The sequence below is a fragment of the Nerophis lumbriciformis genome, linkage group LG03 (genome assembly GCF_033978685.3).
Source record: "Nerophis lumbriciformis linkage group LG03, RoL_Nlum_v2.1, whole genome shotgun sequence".
NCBI lineage: Eukaryota > Metazoa > Chordata > Actinopteri > Syngnathiformes > Syngnathidae > Nerophis > Nerophis lumbriciformis.
In genome coordinates, this window is record NC_084550.2 from 8326421 (window position 1) to 8347500 (window position 21080).

The 21080-nt window shown below is 36.8% G+C and overlaps 1 protein-coding gene across 1 annotated transcript in view; it reads right to left on the reverse strand.

The window, feature by feature from the left end:
• Window positions 1-3275: 3275 nt before the first annotated feature.
• Window positions 3276-21080, reverse strand: part of LOC133578495 (RILP-like protein 1) — a 22056-nt gene continuing 4251 nt past the window's right edge. The window contains exons 2-8 of the mRNA XM_061932924.2: window positions 19985-20135; window positions 16655-16770; window positions 11857-12129; window positions 11627-11788; window positions 7348-7496; window positions 3837-3935; window positions 3276-3744 (exon numbers count right to left, since the gene is read on the reverse strand). Of these exons, the coding sequence (XP_061788908.1) occupies window positions 3651-3744; window positions 3837-3935; window positions 7348-7496; window positions 11627-11788; window positions 11857-12129; window positions 16655-16770; window positions 19985-20135 (1044 nt within the window). The 3' untranslated portion in view covers window positions 3276-3650. The remainder of the gene's footprint in view (window positions 3745-3836; window positions 3936-7347; window positions 7497-11626; window positions 11789-11856; window positions 12130-16654; window positions 16771-19984; window positions 20136-21080) is intronic.

Below are 21080 nucleotides of genomic sequence, written 5' to 3' on the forward strand. Positions count from 1 at the left end.
ACGTTATAACTGTAGAATGATCGAGGGCGAGTCCTTGGTTTCTTATGTGGGTTTATTGTTAGGCAGTTTCATTAACGTCCTCCCAGCGCGGTAACAACACACAACAACAGCAGTCACGTTTTCGTCTACCGTAAAGCAGTTCGTCTGCCGTAAACAGCAATGTTGGGACACTCTTAAACAGGACAATACTGACATCCAGGGGCGCCGCTAGGGATTTTGGGCCCCATGAAAAGAATCTTTACAGGGCCCCCAACACAGTGTCATTATTTTTTCTGTATTATAATTTCATCATCATTAGGGGCCTCTCTGGGCCCCCCTCCATCATGGGCCCCTAGAATCCGTCTCCTTTACCCCCCCCTTTTCGGCCATCTACTGTACATGCATATGTGACAATAACATCTACGGCTTTTAGAGAGTGCAGTGCACAACTGCTATACTATATATATATATATATATATATATATATATAATAAAATAAATATATATATATATATATATATAGCTAGAATTCACTGAAAGTCAAGTATTTCATATATATATATATATATATATATATATATATATACAGGGGCGCCGAAAAGTGGGGATAAAGGAGACGGATTCTAGGGGCCCATGATGGAGGGGGGCCCAGAGAGGCCCCTAATGATGATGAAATTATAATACAGAAAAAATAATGACACTGTGTTGGGGGCCCTGTAAAGATTATTTTCATGGGGGCCAAAATCCCTAGCGGCGCCCCTGTATATATATATATGTATATATATATATATATATATATATATACAGTATATATATTAAATACTTGACTTGGTGAATTCTCGCTGTAAATGTACTCCTCCCCTCTTAACCACGCCCCCAACCACGCCCGCCGCCCCACCCCCCAAAATCGGAGGTCTCAAGGTTGGCAAGTATGTTATGTAAACTCAAAGTTATTATTATTATTTTTTGGTTCTTTGTTGTTGCTATTTTTGTATTACATTTTATTATTTGATCATGTTGTACTGCAATTTAATCTTTTGTTTTGTGATTGTGTGATGTTTTTGCCTGGAGCCCAGGAAGAATAGTCTCCACTGCGGTGTAGACTAATGGGGATCCTTAATAAACTAAACTAAACTAAACCAGCAAACCTTTAAAGCTTGTACGTGATTCCTGTTTGGTAATAACTAGGGATGTCCGATAATGGCTTTTTTGCCGATATCCGATATTGTCCAACTCTTAATTACCGATATATACAGTCGTGGAATTAACACATTATTATGCCTAACTTGGACAACCAAGTATGGTGAAGATAAGGTCCTTTAAAAAAAAAATAATACAATAAAATAAGATGAATAAATTAAAAACATTTTCTTGAATAAAAAAGAAAGTAAAACAATATAAAAACAGTTACATAGAAACTAGTAATTAATGAAAATGAGTCAAATTAACTGTTAAAGGTTAGTACTATTAGTGGACCAGCAGCACGCACAATCATGTGTGCTTACGGACTGTATCCCTTGCAGACTGTATTGATATATATTGATATATAATGTAGGAACCACAATATTAATAACAGAAAGAAATAACCCTTTTGTGTGAATGAGTGTGAATGGGGGAGGGAGGTTTTTAGGGTTGGTGCACTAATTGTAAGTGTATCTTGTGTTTTTTATGTTGATTTAATAAAAAAAAACAAAAAAAATAAAATAAAAAAACGATATCGATTAAAAAAAAAAACGATACCGATAATTTCCGATATTACATTTTAAAGCATTTATCGGCCGATAAATTGGAGACTCATAACTCTACTCTGCATCAAAACAAAATAAGTAATAATGAACAATAAGTATTTGTTTTTAAATTATACATAAAAATACAAATGTGTGATTTAATCAATGGGTCTGAAGCGGTCATAAAAACTATTAATTCAAATCTGATCCACATTTGGCAGAAATTACAATGCAATCCAGTTCAGTGGATAAATATTAGGGCTGTCAAAATTAATGAGTTAACTCATGTGACTAATCAGAGAAAAATATTGCATCAATCATGTACACTCTTAAATTATTCATGCAATTTATTTTAACCTGTAAAAGCTCTTTTACCTTAACCGCTATACCAGACCTGGGCAAATGAAGGCCCGAGGGCCACATGCGGCCCGTTAAGCTTTTCAATCTGGCCCGTCGGACATTCCCAAATAATTTGTTTAGATCTTTAAGATGGAAAGTGTAGCTGCCTTTATGATGTGCAGTCATGTTTTCTAATGACCGTAAGTCTTCAACTATACTAAGTATTTCAATGGTTGGAATCTGCGTTTAAGGATGATATACCAGTTACTATGGTAATCTAATTAGTTACTATAGTCATCTACGTCACAGTAGCTCAGACGAGGCACCAAGCAGTGTGGGCGGGAAGCGTTTCCACAGACGCGGAAGGAGATTTTCACAACAAAGTTCTAAAGCTTAGTGATATATCAGATTGAAGGTGGGTTCATTTTGTACCCTTCGCGTTCATATTTCACTGTTTGTTGCATTTTTGTTGAGTTTTAGTTGATTGTAAAATATGTCGATCGAAAAAGGGTGTGACATTCATATTTTGTCAATATTCAGTGTTTTATCCTTCATAGAAAAATGTAAAATTCCACAACATTCATATTTTGTCAATACTCAGTGTTTTATCCTTCATAGAAAAAATGTAAAATTCCATTACGTTTTTTTAAGGCGGTCTGTCATAACGTTTTTAGCATTCAGACATTATTGTGAGGTTTTGTATTAATGTTCCCAAAAATAGATATACCGGCCCCCAGACACGTTTTTCTCTAAATGTGGCCCCCGAGTCAAAATAATTGCCCAGGCCTACGCAATACGGTCAGTGATCAGATCAATGCAAACGTCGATACAAAAATGAGCGAGGAGACTCCGACTGGTGTGCTGGCTGGAAAATGTCACTTCAAAATACAGCCTGAAAAAATTTCAGATAAAACTCTAAGCAAGTTTTGTGCAGATAAATGACAAGCATTTAAGTAATACGCTTAGAAACACTCCTGGATGACATTCTGTCAATAAACTTGCATTCGTGTCTTTTCTTAAGCAAATTTTAAATACGCAAGCAAGTAATCACCCGTGATTAATCATTAATTTAATCCAATTTCCAAAGTGTGATTAATCTAATTAAAAATAATAATTTTGACAGCCTTAATAAATATATATCTGTATGTCTTTTGTGTACAAAAGACATGCATCAGTACTGCAGATGTACAGGATTTGTTTAGCCATGCACGTCACATGACAAGACCACACTTATTAAAAATAATGCTTTATTACAACAATAAAAACATACTTTTTTACAGATGAGTGTGTAGCCTTCCAACAATTATTGTGGATACTTGCATATTTTTGGTATTTGGCTTAATTTAAAGTAGAGCAAGCAAATATGTCATTGTTCTTTTCAGAGTGAAAAGCTAAAAATGCAAATTAAATGCATTAAAAGTCATAAGTAGATATTTAAAGCTTCCTTTTATTCATTAAGTGTGTCGACAATGTCATGCGTGCTTCTCTTCCAACATACATAGCAATGTCCTTAATATAAATAAATATATACTTTAAAATATCCACCACAATTTGGCCTCATAGCATGTAGGAAACAATACAAATTCAAGAGAATTCTTTAAAAGGTCATACTAAAGAAACGAGGCGTCGGATGGGCAACAATGTGGGATCGTCTGCGATTAAACCGGCAGCAACCATGGGCATGATGGCAGTGAAGATCCTGTCAGGTACCAGAAAGAACATGCACATTTTGTGTTATTTTTATTTTTTTTCACGACATTGTTAAATTAATCATCAGGGTGCGACACTCACAGGCGTCGAATTCCTGATTCGGGCAGATCAGAGGAGGCGCTGCATGGTGGAGAAGGTGAAGATGAAGTACAGACAAGCATGTCCTCCTCAAACTCCTCACTTGAAGAGAAATCCAATGTTAATGTTAAAAAATATATTTAGAGGGTCATAATATGTTTTTTTTATGCTCCAAATATGAAAATATTACATTTCTCAGTAGGAATTCCTACTTTGGGGAAATACAATTATCTAATTAATTGGGTTTGGAACCAATTAGCAGGAGGAATAACTGTATATCCACATGTCTTTGTTTAAGGTAAATTGGTTTTAAATGGAGGCAATTTGCAGCCTACTAGTATAGTAGAGGGAAAATTCAAAATAGTGAGCTCACTGTCAAAAGCATTGGGATATAACATCACCTTAAGGAATGTTTACAATGAAAACACAAGCTAAATTATGTTTACACATTTTAATCAATGTTTCAGAATAATTCCCCACCAATAAGAGTGTATTTTGTTATGATGTGTACATTTGAATTATTCTGATCTTATTTTTATTTTTTTTTTAAATGTAATTTTTTATTGTTTTTTTTTAAATCTTATTTTTTGATATTATTAGTACTACTATTATCTCAATGTTATGTTTCTATTAATGTATTATTTACATTATTAATATCTTATTTTTACATATATTTTATCATACCTTTCTTACTATTTTTTAGATGGCGATTTAATTTTTAGTTATATTCTCCAGTGTGGACCCGCAAAAGTGGCGTTTTTGTGCGTTTGTATGTGTTTTCTTTTTCTTTTTTTTAAATTTGTGTACAGTACTTTGTGTTTGCCACCTGCCTGTGTATGAAAAGTGCTATATAAATAAAGTTTGATTTGATCTTGTTTAAGACAGCAACCAGGGATTATTTATTTCATAAAAACAAGTTTACTCCTTTAAAAAATTAAGCAATATAATAACGAGACGAGCCAGCTCCTCAAAATCCAGCTCCCTATAAATAGCCATAAATCCACAGATTTATTACATTGGACAAGTGCAGAGGTACATGCATACTTGCCAACCCTCCCGAATTTTCCGGGAGACTCCCGAAATTCAGCGCCTCTCCCGAAAACCTCCCGGGACAAATATTCTCCCGAAAATCTCCCGATTTTCAGCTGGAGCTGGAGGCCACGCCCCCTCCAGCTCCATGCGGACGTGAGTGAGGACAGCCTTTTTTCACGACCGGAGGACAACAAGGTGACAAGAACTAAATCATCCAGACTAGAGACAAATTGTAATATTATGTTTATCTTACATAAAAATAAATATATTTATTAATTAAAAAAATATATATATATACATTTTTACTATATTTTGCTAAAAACATCAAAATTAATTGTATTTTTTTTGTATTTTTTCTGACTCCTTATTACATCCAGCCATAGAATTAAAATAAACATATTTGAAATAATTAATTTTATATTATCATAATAATTCATTTAAAATGACCATATTTAATTATTAAAATAATTGCTTGTTTATCAACAACTTTAGCATTTTATTCATTACATTTTGAAACTCTCAGAAGCCAAGTTATGTTATATTCCTTAAGATTTATTTATGCAAGTTTGAAGTATTAATTATCCAAACAGTTTTGTTTGCATATTTTCAGAATGTAGATAGATTATATATATATATATTATATATATATATGTATGAAATACTTGACTTGGTGAATTCTAGCTGTCAATATACTCCCCCCTCTTAACCACGCCCCAACCCACCCCGACCACGCCCCCCACCCTCCACCCCCCACCTCCCGAAATCGGAGCTCTCCAGGTTGGCAAGTATGGGTACATGATAAATGGATAATGTGTACAACAGCGCTTTCCACATAGCTCATGAGCATTAAAGCTACCGACACACACAATGGTGTATTTGCAGTAGGGTTTACGACAGGCCTGGGCAATTATTTTGACTCGGGGGGCCAAATTTAGAGGAAAAAATGTGTGCCAGTATATCTATTCTTAGGAAAACTAATACAAAACCTCACAATAAAGTCTGATTGAATGCTAAAAATGTTATGACAGACTTCCTTAAAAAGGAATAGAATTTAATTTTTTTCTACGAACGATAAAACCCTGAATATTGACAACATGAACGTCACACCCCCTCTCAATCAACATATTTTACAATCAAGCCAAATGCAACAAACAGCGAAATATCACCGTGAAGGGTAAAAAAACAAAAAACATCTACAATCTGATATATGTGATATATCACTAAGCTTTAGAACTTTTTTGTAAAAATCTCCTTCCGCGTCTGTCCCTGACACTCACATTTCAGACTCTGGAAACACTCTGTGGAAACGCTTCCCACCCACACTGCTTGGTGCCTCGTCTGACCTGCTGTGACGTAGATTACCATAGTCACTAGTAGGGTTGTACGGTATACGGGTATTAGTATAGCACCGCGATACTAATGAATCATATTCGGTACCATACCGCCTCTGAAAAGTACCGGTCCGCCACACCCTAAGATTTTTTGTTAAAATAAAGCCAAAAATGCAATTTTTCTGGTGCCCTTTATTTAGAAAAGTATCGAAAAGTATCGAAATAATATTGGTATCAGGACAACACTAGTCACTAAAATATCATGCAAAAGCGCAGATTCCAACCATTGAAATACTTTGTATAGGTCAAAACTTACGGTCATTAGAAAACATCACTGCACATTATAATGGCAGCTACACTTTCCACCTTAAAGATCTAAAAAAATTAAAGCTGCAAACAGCGATGGACGGGACCGACTTTGACGGCACATAAAATCCAAACCGGAGGACTAATTAAAAGTCTTTGGTCAACTTTTAATCAGAAGGGTTCAATCTCTCTCCTGTGCTAGTTTGAAGCCGACACGACAAACGCGCTCAGAGGAGATAATGTTTGAAAAAAGGTGACCGATTTTTACAAAACTTTTGTTTTGAAGGGGGAATTGCCAACTTCCTGTTGATTTTTGCTGAAGGATGTCAGTGTATGAAATCTAGGTCTAAGTCAGACCTACATAGAGGTTGTTTCATGTCTCTACGACATTCCTACTGGAAGTTACAAGCAGTTTGGTCTGATTTTTTTGGTCCCCTTTATTTAGAAAAGTATCGAAAAGTATCGAAATAATATTGGTATCAGGACAACACTAGTCACTAAAATATCATGCAAAAGCGCAGATTCCAACCATTGAAATACTTTGTATAGTTGAAGACTTACGGTCATTAGAAAACATCACTGCACATCATAATGGCAGCTACACTTTCCATTTTAAAGATCTAAAAAAAAATATTTGGGAATGTCCGGCGGGCCAGATTGAAAAGCTTAACGGGCCACATGTGGCCCCCGGGCCTTGATTTGCCAAGGTCTGGTTTACGAGAAGCACTTTTAAACTGTCTAAAATCAATCATCAGTGCTAGATTTTGGCTAACACACTTCTAATCCACTATTGTGGGACGTATGAGACGGACTTCAAATAGAAGAAACATAGTATAAGATGCTACCTTTTATAATAAGCAAGTTCTTCCTGCATGAGGAACACTTGGGACTTGAGTTCATTTCTTTCCTGCAGGACATCACGAAGCTCCTGCAGGGTGAAGCGAGGAGCGTCTGACTCCTGCTCCAGGATGTCTGTCTCCTCTTTGGCCTCCTCCTGCAGACACAACACGCACACATACACACAGACCATCTTTCTTTAGTGGTGTAATAAGAAGCTTGGCGCACAAATGAGTCACCAGCGTTGCATTTCTGCCGGTAATGGCTTGACTAATATGTTTTGACACACCGATAAACAAAGTCTGTTTTTGTTGTCCTGGTAATGCTATTGTTTTTTCAGGCTGATGCGTTTAAAGCAAGAAATGCAGGGGTGGGAACCCGGGGGTGCCATTAGATCTAGCCTCCTATGGAACACAACTGATAAAAAAAAGTGCTTGATTAATCATTGAATTATACTTTCTCATACATTTTAGCCCTTTATAAATACTAAACCCTGCTTTGGAGGTTTTATTTCATGGCATACACGGCAAAAACTGAAGTCTAAGTAAGATTAAATATCTCAAATAAGGGTGATATTTGCTTATTTTCTGTCTGATAAGATAATTCTTCTCACTAAGTTAAAGTTAAAGTACCAATGATTGTCACACACACACTAGGTGTGGTGAAATTATTCTCTGCATTTGACCCATCACCCTTGATCACCCCCTGGGAGGTGAGGGGAGCAGTGGGCCTCACCGGTGGCCGTGCCCGGGAATCATTTTTGGTGATTTAACCCCCAATTCCAACCCTTGATGCTGAGTGCCAATGGTGCAGATGTTATGTTAGAGTGGTCTCAGTAAGATATTACAGCTTGTTGCTGAGATTTGATGACCTATATTGAGTAAAACATGCTTGAAACTAGAATATCAACTGTTGCAAAGCTGTGTCATCAACACTCACAAGTATAAAACTACTTTTTTAAAGTAATCATTTCTTACTTCAAGCATGAAAAGAAAAATCATGATGCAGACCGCATATCATTATGTCAAGATAATGGCCCTAGCATTGAATCAATTTAAGAATATTTTTCAACATATTGAGCAAAAATCTCTCTTTTTTTGTTCTACCAAGAAAAGTGCACTTGTCATTAGTGAGAATATACTTATTTTAAGGTATTTTTGAGTTCATTGAGGTTAGCTAATTTTACTTGTTTTGGAAAGTCTTGACAAGCCGAATTTGCTTGTTCTATTGGCAGATAATTTTGCTTAGTTCAAATAAAATACCCCTCATTTTTGTAATTTTTTTCTTGTTTTTGAACACTGACGTTTTGCAGTGTACTGCCACTTCATCAATTACACCTGCAAGTATCTGTCAAAACTGCCTTTACAAATATGATATGTATTAATTTGTTTAGATAATATATCAAGGTTATTACTGCTTTAGGTTTCAATACTTGAGTCTTTTAAAAAGGTGGTAGTCTTTGGACACCTCACTATTTGATCAAATTCGAATTCTGGGCGTTTACGATTCGATTCAAACTAGAGATGTCCGATAATAATATGCTTTAAAATGTAATATCGGAAATTATCGGTATCAAAAAGTAAAATTAATTACTTTTTAAAACGCTGCTGTTAGGAGCGGTACATATCCGGTAAAACACGGACGTAGTCTAGTATACTCTGGACTGAAGCTGTGTGCCTTCATTGTTTTTGTAGCTGTTGTTTTGAGGCATGTTTAAAAAAAAATAAAAATAATGCACTTTGTGAAAGTCAAAGTATAGTATTTCCCATAGTTGTAGTGGGTATTAGGATTATCTCAGGGATTCTAAACTGTTTTGAGGCATGTTAAAAAAAATAATGCACTGTGACTTCAATAATAAATATGGCAGTGCCATGTTGGCATTTTTTCCATAACTTGAGTTGAAGTTGTTCTCTTATTTAGGAAAACCTTGTTTTTGATTGATTGATTGAAACTTGTATTAGTAGATTGTACAGTACAGTACATATTCCGTACAATTGACCACTAAATGGTAACACCCGAAATAGGTTTTTCAACTTGTTTAAGTCGGGGTCCACGTTAATCAATTCATGGTAAAGTTACATTGTTTAATGCATCCAGCGGGGCATCACAACAATATTAGGCATAATAATGTGTTCATTCCACGACTGTATATATCGGTACACTGCAAAAACTGAAATCTAAGTAAGATTAAATATCTCAAATAAGGGTCATATTTGCTTATTTTCTGTCTGATAAGATAATTCTTCTCACTAAGCAGATTTTATGTTAAAGTGTTTTACTTGTTTTAAGTCTTTTGGTCCTAAATGATCTCAGTAAGATATTACAGCTTGTTGCTGAGATTTGATGACCTATATTGAGTAAAACATGCTTGAAACTAGAATATCAACTGTTGCAAAGTTGTGTCATCAACACTCACAAGTATAAAACTACTTTTTTAAAGTAATCATTTCTTACTTCAAGCATGAAAAAAAAAAATCATGATGCCGAGCGCATATCATTATGTCAAGATAATGGCACTAGCATTTACTTCATTTAAGAATATTTGTCAACATATTGAGCAAAAAGTTCTCTTTTTTTTCTACCAAGAAAAGTACACTTATTAGTGAGAATATACTTATTTTAATGTATTTTGGGGTTCATTGAGGTTGAGCTTGTTTTGGAAAGTCTTGACAAGCCGAATTTTCTTGTTCTATTGGCAGATAATTTTGCTTAGTTCAAAAAATACCCCTCATTTTTTTCTTTTTTTTCTTGTTTTTAAACACTGACTTTTTGCAGTGTATCGGTTGATATCGGAATCGGTAATTAAGAGTTGGACAATATTCGAATATCGGATATCGGCAAAAAAGCCATTGTCGGACATCTCTAATTCAAACAGATTATTGCAATGTATTTTCTGGTATAGTAATTATAATAAAACCTTTTCAAAATATGAACAGGTTACAAAACCTAATTTTGGTTGTTGACGTATAACATATACGTGCAATGAGTAAAGCATGGAGATGGCCTAAAAACTATTAATATTTATTCTTTAAAAAAAAAAAAAAAGAATATATATATATTTTTTTTTCAATTATGAATCAATTCAGAATTGGAATAAGTAAGAATCCAATTTTGGATGCGAATCGATTTTTTTGAACACCCCTAAGCGTGTATATATATTGTTTTGTTAGTTACTTTCTTTTTTCATTTATGTTAAAAGTTTAGAGACAGGGTTTGTGCATAGTCAACTGGGATGACATTATGTTTACACCTGTTTGCATTTGCACTGTGTAAACTTAAAAAGTGTCTACCTCTTTTGAGAAGTCACTTTGAAATCCTTAAATGTGAATTACATTGTAAAGAAAATGATCATAAAAAGTAGAGATGTCCGATAATATCGGACTGACGATATTATCGGCCGATAAATGCTTTAAAATGTAATATCGGAAATTATCGGTATTGGTTTCAAAAAGCAAAATGTATGACTTTTTAAAACGCCGCTGTACGGAGTGGTACACGGACGTAGGGAGAAGTACAGAGCGCCAATAAACCTTAAAGGCACTGCCTTTGCGTGCCGGCCCAGTCACATAATATCTACGGCTTTTCACACACACAAGTGAATGCATGCATACTTGGTCAACAGCCATACAGGTCACACTGAGGGTGGCCGTATAAACAACTTTAACACTGTTACTAATATGCGCCACACTGTGAACCCACACCAAACAAGAATGACAAACACATTTCTGGAGAACATCCGCACCGTAACACAACATAAACACAACAGAACAAATACCCAGAACCCCTTGCATCACTAACTCTTTCGGGACGCTACAATATACACCCCCCCGCTATCCCCTACCCGCCCCCCTCAACCTCCTCATGCTCTCTCAGGGAGAGCATCTCCCAAATTCCAAGCTGCTGTTTTGAGGCATGTTAAAAAAAAATAATGCACTTTGTGACTTCAATAATAAATATGGCAGTGCCATGTTGGCATTTTTTTTCCATAACTTGAGTTGATTTATTTTTGGAAAACCTTGTTACATTGTTAAATGCATCCAGCGGGGCATCACAACAAAATTAGGCATAATAATGTGTTGATACCACGACTGTATATATCGGTATCGGTAATTAAAGAGTTGGACAATATCGAATATCGGCAACAAAGCCATTATCGGACATCTCTAATAAAAAGATTTGTAAATAAAATATTTTGAATTACACTTGATTGTAAAAAAAATTATAATACCAAGATTTGTAAATAAAAATATTTGGAAAAAAAAAAGATATATTATTTGCATTATTTACCAGTAACAGCGTAGGCACGTCCCCCTCTCGGTCGCTCGTGCTGACATTCATTTCTCGGCTCGCTGAGCTCGTGATGTGGAGCTCCGAGCAGCCAGGATCTCCTCCACACTCCACCCAGACCGAATTTGGCTTCACTGAGTCGGACGGTGCCACGTTCCTCAGCTGTCACAAAAGCAACAATGTCACACGATCGGGTTGGCCCCTGAGCCACCGTGCCGTTTGACTCTCACCTGCGGCGATGAAGACAATGTGGAGCCGCATGTGGAAGAGCAGCAGTTTGCCTCCATCTTGACCACCTCTCTCTCCAACTCACACTCTTCCAGCTCCTTCCTCAGACACCTGGCCTCCAGTTGCAGGGCGGCCATCTGCTGCTGACGGGCCTGCGCCGCCGCCTGCAGCTCAGCTCGCTGCCGCATGACCGCCTTGCTCTGCGCCTCCATCACGCCCAGCCTGTGACGGAGATCCTGGTTGATCCTAATCAGGCGATGCTGCTGCATCTGGAGCTGGAAAAGTGACAAGAATGTGTTATGGTATCTCTTTATCTTCTCAAGGGACAATACCACAGAAAATAATCTGAAGATATACTTTAGAGTAGTCAGTGTTCAGCTTGTATACATTTACTACCCAGTGAAAAGGAGTCAACACACACCCATTTTACTGTTGAAATAGGTAAAAGTGAAAACACAGTACAAGTGAGTAGTATGGTAGTGTCTCGGGTTGTTATTGGTAAACCGACGCGACTGGATATCCGGTTTGACAAATGAGCGATTCGGCTGGGTCAGTAGCAGGCACGTCATTCGATGAGAATAAGCTGCGAATCTTCGGATTAAGCCAGCAAAAACTGTTAACATGCTAACCTTCTCACAAGTATGCTAACAGTTAGCATACCATTTCATCCCTACAAGCCTGTTTCACAGCTTTAACATACTTGCTTGACAGCATTGAGTCTAACAAACCATGATTTTTAGGTTCAAAAGTACAAAGTTATCTAAAAAGTTAGCATAACATTTTATCATGCTAAGGTTAGCATGCTATTTTCATCCCTACAAGTAGGTTTCCCTGCTCTTCAAGGGATTTTATTGTATTATATATATCATATTAAGAGATGTTAGCTCACTTCAAGATGGAGCCAAGCATCAAATTTCAGGATTTTTAGTTTCAAACCAGCAAAAATTGTTAACATGCTAACCTTCTCACAAGTATGCTAACAGTTAACACTTTAACATACTTGCTTGACAGCATTGAGTATCCCAAACCATGATTTTTAGGTTCAAACGTACAAAGTTATCTAAAAAGTTAGCATAACAATTTAGCATGCTAAGGTTAGAATGCTCGTTCATCCCTACAAGCCTGTTTCGCAGGTTTCCCTGCTCTTCAGGGGATTTTATTATAAATGTATTATATGAATAAATGTTAGCTCACTTCAAAATGGAGCCAAGCATCAAATTTCAGGATTTTTAGTTTCAAACACATAAAATTAGCTAAAAAGCCAGCAAAAATTGTTAACATGCTAACCTTCTCACAAGTATGCTAACAGTTAAAACTTTAACATACTTGCTTGACAGCATTGAGTATCACAAACCATGATTTTTAGGTTCAAACGTACAAAGTTATCTAAAAAGTTAGCATAACAATTTAGCATGCTAAGGTTAGAATGCTCGTTCATCCCTACAAGCCTGTTTCGCAGGTTTCCCTGCTCTTCAGGGGATTTTATTATAAATGTATTATATGAATAAATGTTAGCTCACTTCAAAATGGAGCCAAGCATCAAATTTCAGGATTTTTAGTTTCAAACACATAAAATTAGCTAAAAAGCCAGCAAAAATTGTTAACATGCTAACCTTCTCACAAGTATGCTAACAGTTAAAACTTTAACATACTTGCTTGACAGCATTGAGTATCACAAACCATGATTTTTAGGTTCAAACGTACAAAGTTATCTAAAAAGTTAGCATAACATTTTAGCTTGTAGTATCGCGTCAAACTAGAAATCAGTTGACAGTTTTGTCTTGAAAACAACGCAACAACCGCGAAAAGATGCATGCGCTTGCAACATTAGCCTACAGTGCATCTGTAAAGTATTCACAGCGCTTCACTTTTTCCACGTCTTCCATGTCGAGAGCTGTTCTGTTTTGGGCTTACATTAGGGCTGGCCAAGCTAGCTAGCTAAAAAGAACTTGGTAGCATTTACTTCTTTGTTGGCTTGAACTTAAGACTCCTTGTGCTAAATTGGAAGGCTGCAGCGGCTCCCCGAGTGTAACTAATAACAATTGATACAATCCGGGCAGCGTGGAGTTCCCGGAACTTTAAATAGCTAATAAGATATTCAATTGTGCACATTAAACCTGCTTGCCCTGCTCTCTTAGCCCAGAATGATCAATGTATACTCAGTAGAATATGACACAGAGGTGTTTTTCGGTGCGTTCAAGGACCAGTGAACAGAGTAGGACACCGCAATGCCCACCAGGACACTCTTAACAGTGAATCATAAACACTAGGGCTGAAACGACGCGTCGACGTAGTCGACGTCATCGGTTACGTAAATACGTCGCCGCCGTTTTTGTGCGTCGACGCGTCGCATATTTACGTCACACTACCGTCATAGCGGAGCGCAAAGCAGACGGTGCGAGCGAGGGGAAAAAAGCACGCCAAAAGTCGTCAAAAGTGTGGAAGTATTTCAATAAACGGCCTAAGAAGAAAAGCTACTTTTATCTACATTCAGCTCGTTACTAGCTACTAATTTTTATCGATCTGTTAATGCACGCTTTGTTTGTTTTGGTCTGTCAGACAGACCTCCATAGTGCCTGCGTTTCAACAAATACAGTCACTGGTGACGTTCACTCCGTTCCACCAATCAGATGCAGTCACTGGTGACGTTGGACCAATCAAACAGAGCCAGGGGTCACATGACCTGACTTAAACAAGTTGAAAAACGTATTCGAGTGTTACCATTTAGTGGTCAATTACTATCAATACTATCATTGTTGTGTTATTAAGCAAAATAAGCAATACTTTTACTTTCGTTGAAATGTTTACACTGTTGTTACAGAATATTTCCGTGTTGCACTTTTTTGTATTGGATGTTTATCTTTATTTTTGCACATTTTAAAGCAAAATAAGCAATACTTTTACTTTTGAAATGCTTATACTATTGCAGAATATTAAGATTTGCACTGGATGTTTACTTTTATATTTGCACATTAAAAAGCAAATAAGATACTTTTAATTTTGTTAAATGTTAAAAGTTTTAAATGTTTACATTGTTACAGAATATTTTGTTATGTTATTGTCAATGTTGACTGAGTGGCCATACTTTTTTTTTTTGTAAATAAAAGCCATGCCTTTTGAAAAAACTGGCCCACATTTATTTTTTCATCTTCATTTTAAATAAAAAAATAATCTATAGATTAATCGAAAAAAATAATCTATAGATTAACCGATTAATCAAAAAAATAATCTATAGATTAATCGATAGAAAAATAATCGTTAGCTGCAGCCTTAATAAACACAAAACATGCAAAACAGTGGGTCTAATTAGGGCCCGCAATGGCCCATTGCTAAAGGACTCCCACAGGGAGTCCTTATGCAATGGGACATAAGGACCTATTGTTATTCTAAGGTTTTATTATTATTCTTTCTTTCTTCTTCCGCCGCCTCTTTGAGCACTAATTTGACCCACTTAACATGCTTCAAAACTCACCATATTTGACCCACACATCAGGACCTGCGAAAATTGTCTTTTAATAATAAAACCGAACCGCAAAAATCAAAATTGCGCTCTAGCGCCCCCTAGGAAAAAAAAAAACTAGACTGCCTGTAACTCCCACTAGGAAGGTCGGAAAAACATGAAACAAAATCCTCTATGTAGGTCTGACTTAGACCTAGTTCTCATAATTGTACATCCTCGGGCTAAAATCAACAGGAAGTTGGCAATTCCCCCTTCAAGACAAAAAAGTACTAAAAACAGTCACTTTTGCCTCTTTGACCTGTAATTTGACCCCCTTAACATGCTTCAAAACTCACCGAACTGAACACACACATCAGGACTGGCTAAAACTGTGATCTAATGAAAAAACCTAACTCCAAATCTAAAAATTGTGCTCTACAGCAATTTTTTTATAAAACGAACAAAAAACTGCTCCTCGGAAGAAGAAAAGTACAAAACTGCCTGTAACTCCCACTGGGAAGGTCGGAGAGACATGAAACGAAAACCTCTCCGTAGGTCTCACTTAGACCTACATTTCATAAATTGACAACCCCCAGCAAAAATATACAGGAAGTTTGCTATTCCCCCTTCAACACTACATTTTTGTAAAAACCCGTCACCTTTCTTCAAACATTATCTCCTCTGAGCGCGTTTGTTGTTTCGGCTTCAAACTAACACAGGAGAGAGATTGAACCCTTCTGATTAAAAGTTGGTGAAAGAGTTGTGATACCTGCTCCGGTTTTGATTTTATGACCCTTCAAAGACCCGCTGCACTGATGCTCCTGCGGTGCTGTTTTTTTAAGATGGCTGCTCAAAAGCAGGAAGCACCAACGTGCCCACACAATGCAGACAAGGTAGGTACACTAGACAAAAGTCTTGGGACACTTCAGACTAAAAGTAGACAAAAGTATTGGGACACTTAGGACTAACACCTGCCAAATACGCGGGCTCGAACAACGCTGCTTGCAGCTTTAATTATTTTTGTTATTTAAAAAAAATTGAAATATTTCAGTGTATGTATAAGTACTATTTGAGCACATTCAACAATACCGCGATAATAATGATAACGTGATCATTTACCAAGATAACCTTGATGTGAAATGTTCATATCGTTTCATTCCTAGCTGCATCATAAATAATAAGTATAGCAACACACGACCATTATTGTCTAAATAGCTACCGCACAAGATAATTGCGTCTTGCCCACAGTCAAGCATGGTTGAGGTCTGAGGCTGCAATCACTGGGGCAGCTGCAGCTCATTGAGACAAAACAGATTTGTAATAATGCATAATGAAAATAATAATAATAACGAGACACTTACAGCCTCAATGTCGTCGTTTTTCAGTGTCAGTTCGTGGTCTTTAGCTCGGAGTTCATCCCGCTGTTTTTCCACCAATCCTGTCAACTTCTTCACCTGCCTTTCCTTCTCTGACATCCCTGCGAGAAGCAAAAACACAAGACTGTCTGAAATATAATATTCTTCCATGACTGAAGTCAGCAAGAGCTAGGTTTCCCGTACATTCATTAATTGTGCACAATTACTTTTAGACCGCCACAAAAGGATTTAGGACAAAATGCAGTCGAAGTGGAGGCACATAAATAAGACCGCCCACAAAACGGCGCATCCTGAAGAGACTAACAGAAAGTGGTCTGTAAAACATAATCTATGCAAAGTTTTGACTAAAAACCATCACTACATGTTATATACAGTAGACCACAAAGAAGTATTTTAGATGTAGACAAAAAAAGTCATAGTATGACCTCTTAAGTTACAATAACATAAAGCCACAACATAAAGAGACAATGGAAGTGACGGACATAACAGAAGTGACACCAGACCAAAAAAGTGATACTGATTACAACAGTTAAATTTCACTTATTTTTTTCAACTTTGTTCATCAAAACTTCCTGAACTTTCCTCCTCAGCCACTTGGTCTGCTGCCACTTTTGCTGCGTCCGTGACTTTTGTTGTTGCTTCATGCTGTTGAGTTGTAGTGTAAAACTGTTGTGTTGTGGCTTTATGTGGATGTGTTGTAGCATTTGCATTTGTAGTGGCTTTTACAATCATGTTGTGGCTTAAAGTTGTTGTGTAGCGGCTTTTGCAATTGTTGTGAGCGGTCTCGGCCACTGTAGTTAGGTCAATTGCAAAAGCCACAACAAATACAAACGCCAGAAACATAACAACTTTAAGCCACAACACGACTGCAAAAGCAACAACATAACAACATAAAGCCACAACAACTTTACACCACACGATTGCAAAAGCCAAAACTAGGGAAGTAACGATAAACAGTAAATTTGATAACTGTGGTAAAACTTTCGTATGTTAGTATTACTGTTTTGAATAAAATGTATCGAAAAACAAAGATTGATTTAATAAACTCACGGACTGATTGCTGCCAGCTCGCTAGCTTAAATGCTAACATGAAAACAAGAGACATTAACGTCTTTCCCAATTAACAAACCCCAATCTAAACATACATAAACACATTACTGTCTGAGCAACTAAAATATTAAATTGTGCACATTGAACCAACAAGCTCTGCTCTCTCAGCACAGTAATCGTTCTATACTCGGAAGAATAAAACGGAGATGTTTTGACGGTGTGTTCAATGACTGCTGAACAGAGTAGCTAGCAATGAGGCTAACAGGAGCAATAAATTCTACCTCTAAATCACTTTAAAAATGCATTAAAAAAACGTCAACAATACTCATACTTGCCAACCGGGGAGAACATGCAAACTCCACACAGAAAGATCCCGAGGCCGGGATTGAACTCACGACTACTCAGGACATTCATATTGTGAGGCAGACGCACTAACCCCTCTGCCACCGTGCTGCCCTAAATATAAAATAAATACTTGAATTTCAGTGTTCATTTATTTACACATATACACACACATAACACTCATCTACTCATTGTTGAGTTAAGGGTTGAATTGTCCATCCCTGTTCTATTCTCTGTCACTATTTTTCGAACCATGCTGAACACCCTCTCTGATGTGTGGCACGCACAAAAGTGCTTTCATCAAATGCACTAGATGGCAGTATTGTCCTGTTTAAGAGTGTCACAACATTGCTGTTTACGGCAGATGAACTGCTTTACGGTATACAAAAACGTGACTGCTGTTGTTGTGTGTTGTTGCCGCGCTGGGAGGACGTTAATGAAACTGCCTAACAATAAACCCACATAAGAAACCAAGAACTCGCCCTCCATCATTCTACAGTTATAACGTGATTGGGCAGGTACGCTGTTTATATTGTGGGTTAGCGGACTCAGGTCGTCCGCCTGAATTTCGGGAGAAAATTTGTCCCGGGAGGTTTTCGGGAGAGGCGCTGAATTTCGGGAGTCTCCCGGAAAATCCGGGAGGGTTGGCAAGTATGACAATACTTAATTTACGTTCCGTAACCTGTATGATAACCAAACTGTAGCGACATTGTTATTGTAATGGACAGTTGTCGCTTTGGTCCAGCTGGCCGAGAATGTTTTTTTCTGGTTTATGTGGGTCAAGCATGCCATTTATTTCGAAATAGCTTGTCTCCAAATTCGACATTTGCAGCTCCGAGAGACTTTCACCTCACTCGTTCGGCTTCAGTCTGCTCAAGCGTCTCACCTTCTTCTTCGTGCCTGCTTTTAGAAGCAGTAGTTCGTCCTCCGTTCATTCAGCTTCAAAAATATAAGGTTGTGAATCCTCGTTTGACCAAAAATAGTCGCCTTTGTTGTTTGTTACCAAGTCTGCCATGGTTAGAACACACTCGCGTTTTTTGTTTCCGGAAATAGGAACACAAATTTGTTGCCAGAAGTCAGACGCGCATTGCTATGGAAACGTAAATCAATGCACGGATGTAACCATTGATTAAAATGATCAAAATATGGTAAATATTGTACATATTACATGCTGTAATGAACATGTTTTTTATAAAAATTATATATAGACTTACAGTGTGTATACAAAACGTTGGAGGGCTTTGAAGGCTACAATGGTGACTCCCATTAGCCGCATCTTCCAAGCCTTTATCATCTTTAAAATCGGAATTAAAAAAAAGACGTGCGTTCTTGTCTCTCATAATGATTTGAACGATAGACAAAACTCCCAAAAAAGTGCAGTTCCCCTTTAACACACACAACAACAACAAACTACCAATGACCAGGCGCACAACTTAATGTTCTGTTGTTAAATAGGGTTTAAAACAAGAGGTCATGTCGCAGATTTCTTATGACAAAAACCCAAAAAGCTTGGTTTTACATGTCCACACACTAACACTGAATCATGCAAATTAGACAATGATGTCATCACAGCCCATAGCCACAGACTAATTACAGACATCAAGAGTGTTCCAATACTTCTGGAGCTATCCTTTATGTTGTACCTGACATGTTTACAAGCAGTGTGTGTGTGTGTGTGTTGTAAATATAGCTGAGTGTGTCACCCAGGAGCTACATTCTAGTCTGCCACAAAAATAGCCTCCTCTGCGAGCTCATAGCTTCTGTGTTGGTTGTCAACATGCAAACATAAACGTGACCGCAGGCATAGGAAGTGAGCAGGACACTTCATTAGGTACACCTGCCTAATCGAATGACAGCCAGTACAGGAGCTGTGTCATTACCCTGTGTCCTGTACAACATTTAAATCATAATATGAATGCCCACCATCTTGCTTCTGCAGGTCTTTCTCAGCGACTGGCGTTTCTGTGAGCGAGAGGCTCACCAGCAGCTTCTTGTTCTCGGCCTGAAGCTGAGTGGTCTGCGAGAGAAGGTCTTGCACTTCTGCCCGCCACACATCCTCCACCTGCTCCAACTCCTAAAAGTCACACACATACCAAACTTTATGATATGTCTGCAATAGGACTGCACAATATTGGGGAAAAAATGATATTGCAATTTTTTAAAAATGATCTGCGATATGAAAAAATACAGAGATTTTCAAAAGGTACTTTGTTTTGCCATCTTGCACCTACTCTGTGAATGTTAACTCTGTTTTTTAGAGATAATCTTATTTTTATCTTTTATTGATTGCTTATATTGTGCTGAGTAGGTTTCCTTATTTTATGAGCAAATGTAAAGTGAATGACGATAAACTTTTAAACCTTTTGAGCTCTTCATCTTGAAATATAATATTCTAACTTCATAATTACATTGAGTAATTGTTATAAAACTGTAATAATTTTGTGTACTTGCCAACCTTGAGACCTCTGATTTCGGGAGGTGTGTGTGTGTGTGTGGGGGGGGGGGGGGGGCGTGGTTAAGAGGGGAGGAGTATATTGACAGCTAGAATTCACCAAGTCAAGTATTTCATATATATATATATATATATATATATATATATATACATATACATATATATATATATATATACATATACATATATATATACATATATATCCTGAAAATATGCAAACAAAACTGTGTTTAGATAATTGATACTTCAAACTTGCATAAATAAATATTAAGGAATATAACATAACTTGGCTTCTGAGAGCTTCAAAATGTAATGAATAAAATGCTAAAGTTGTTGATAAACAAGCAATTATTTTAATAATTAAATATGGTCATCTTAAATGAATTATTATGCTCATTTAAAATTAATGATTTCAAATATGTTTATTTTAATGTGTAATTATATGGCTGGATGTAATAAGGAGTCAGAAAAAATACAAATAAAAATAAAATTAATTTTGATGTTTTTAGCAAAAAATAGTAAACAATTTTTTTATTTTTTTATTTTTTAAATTAATAAATATATTTA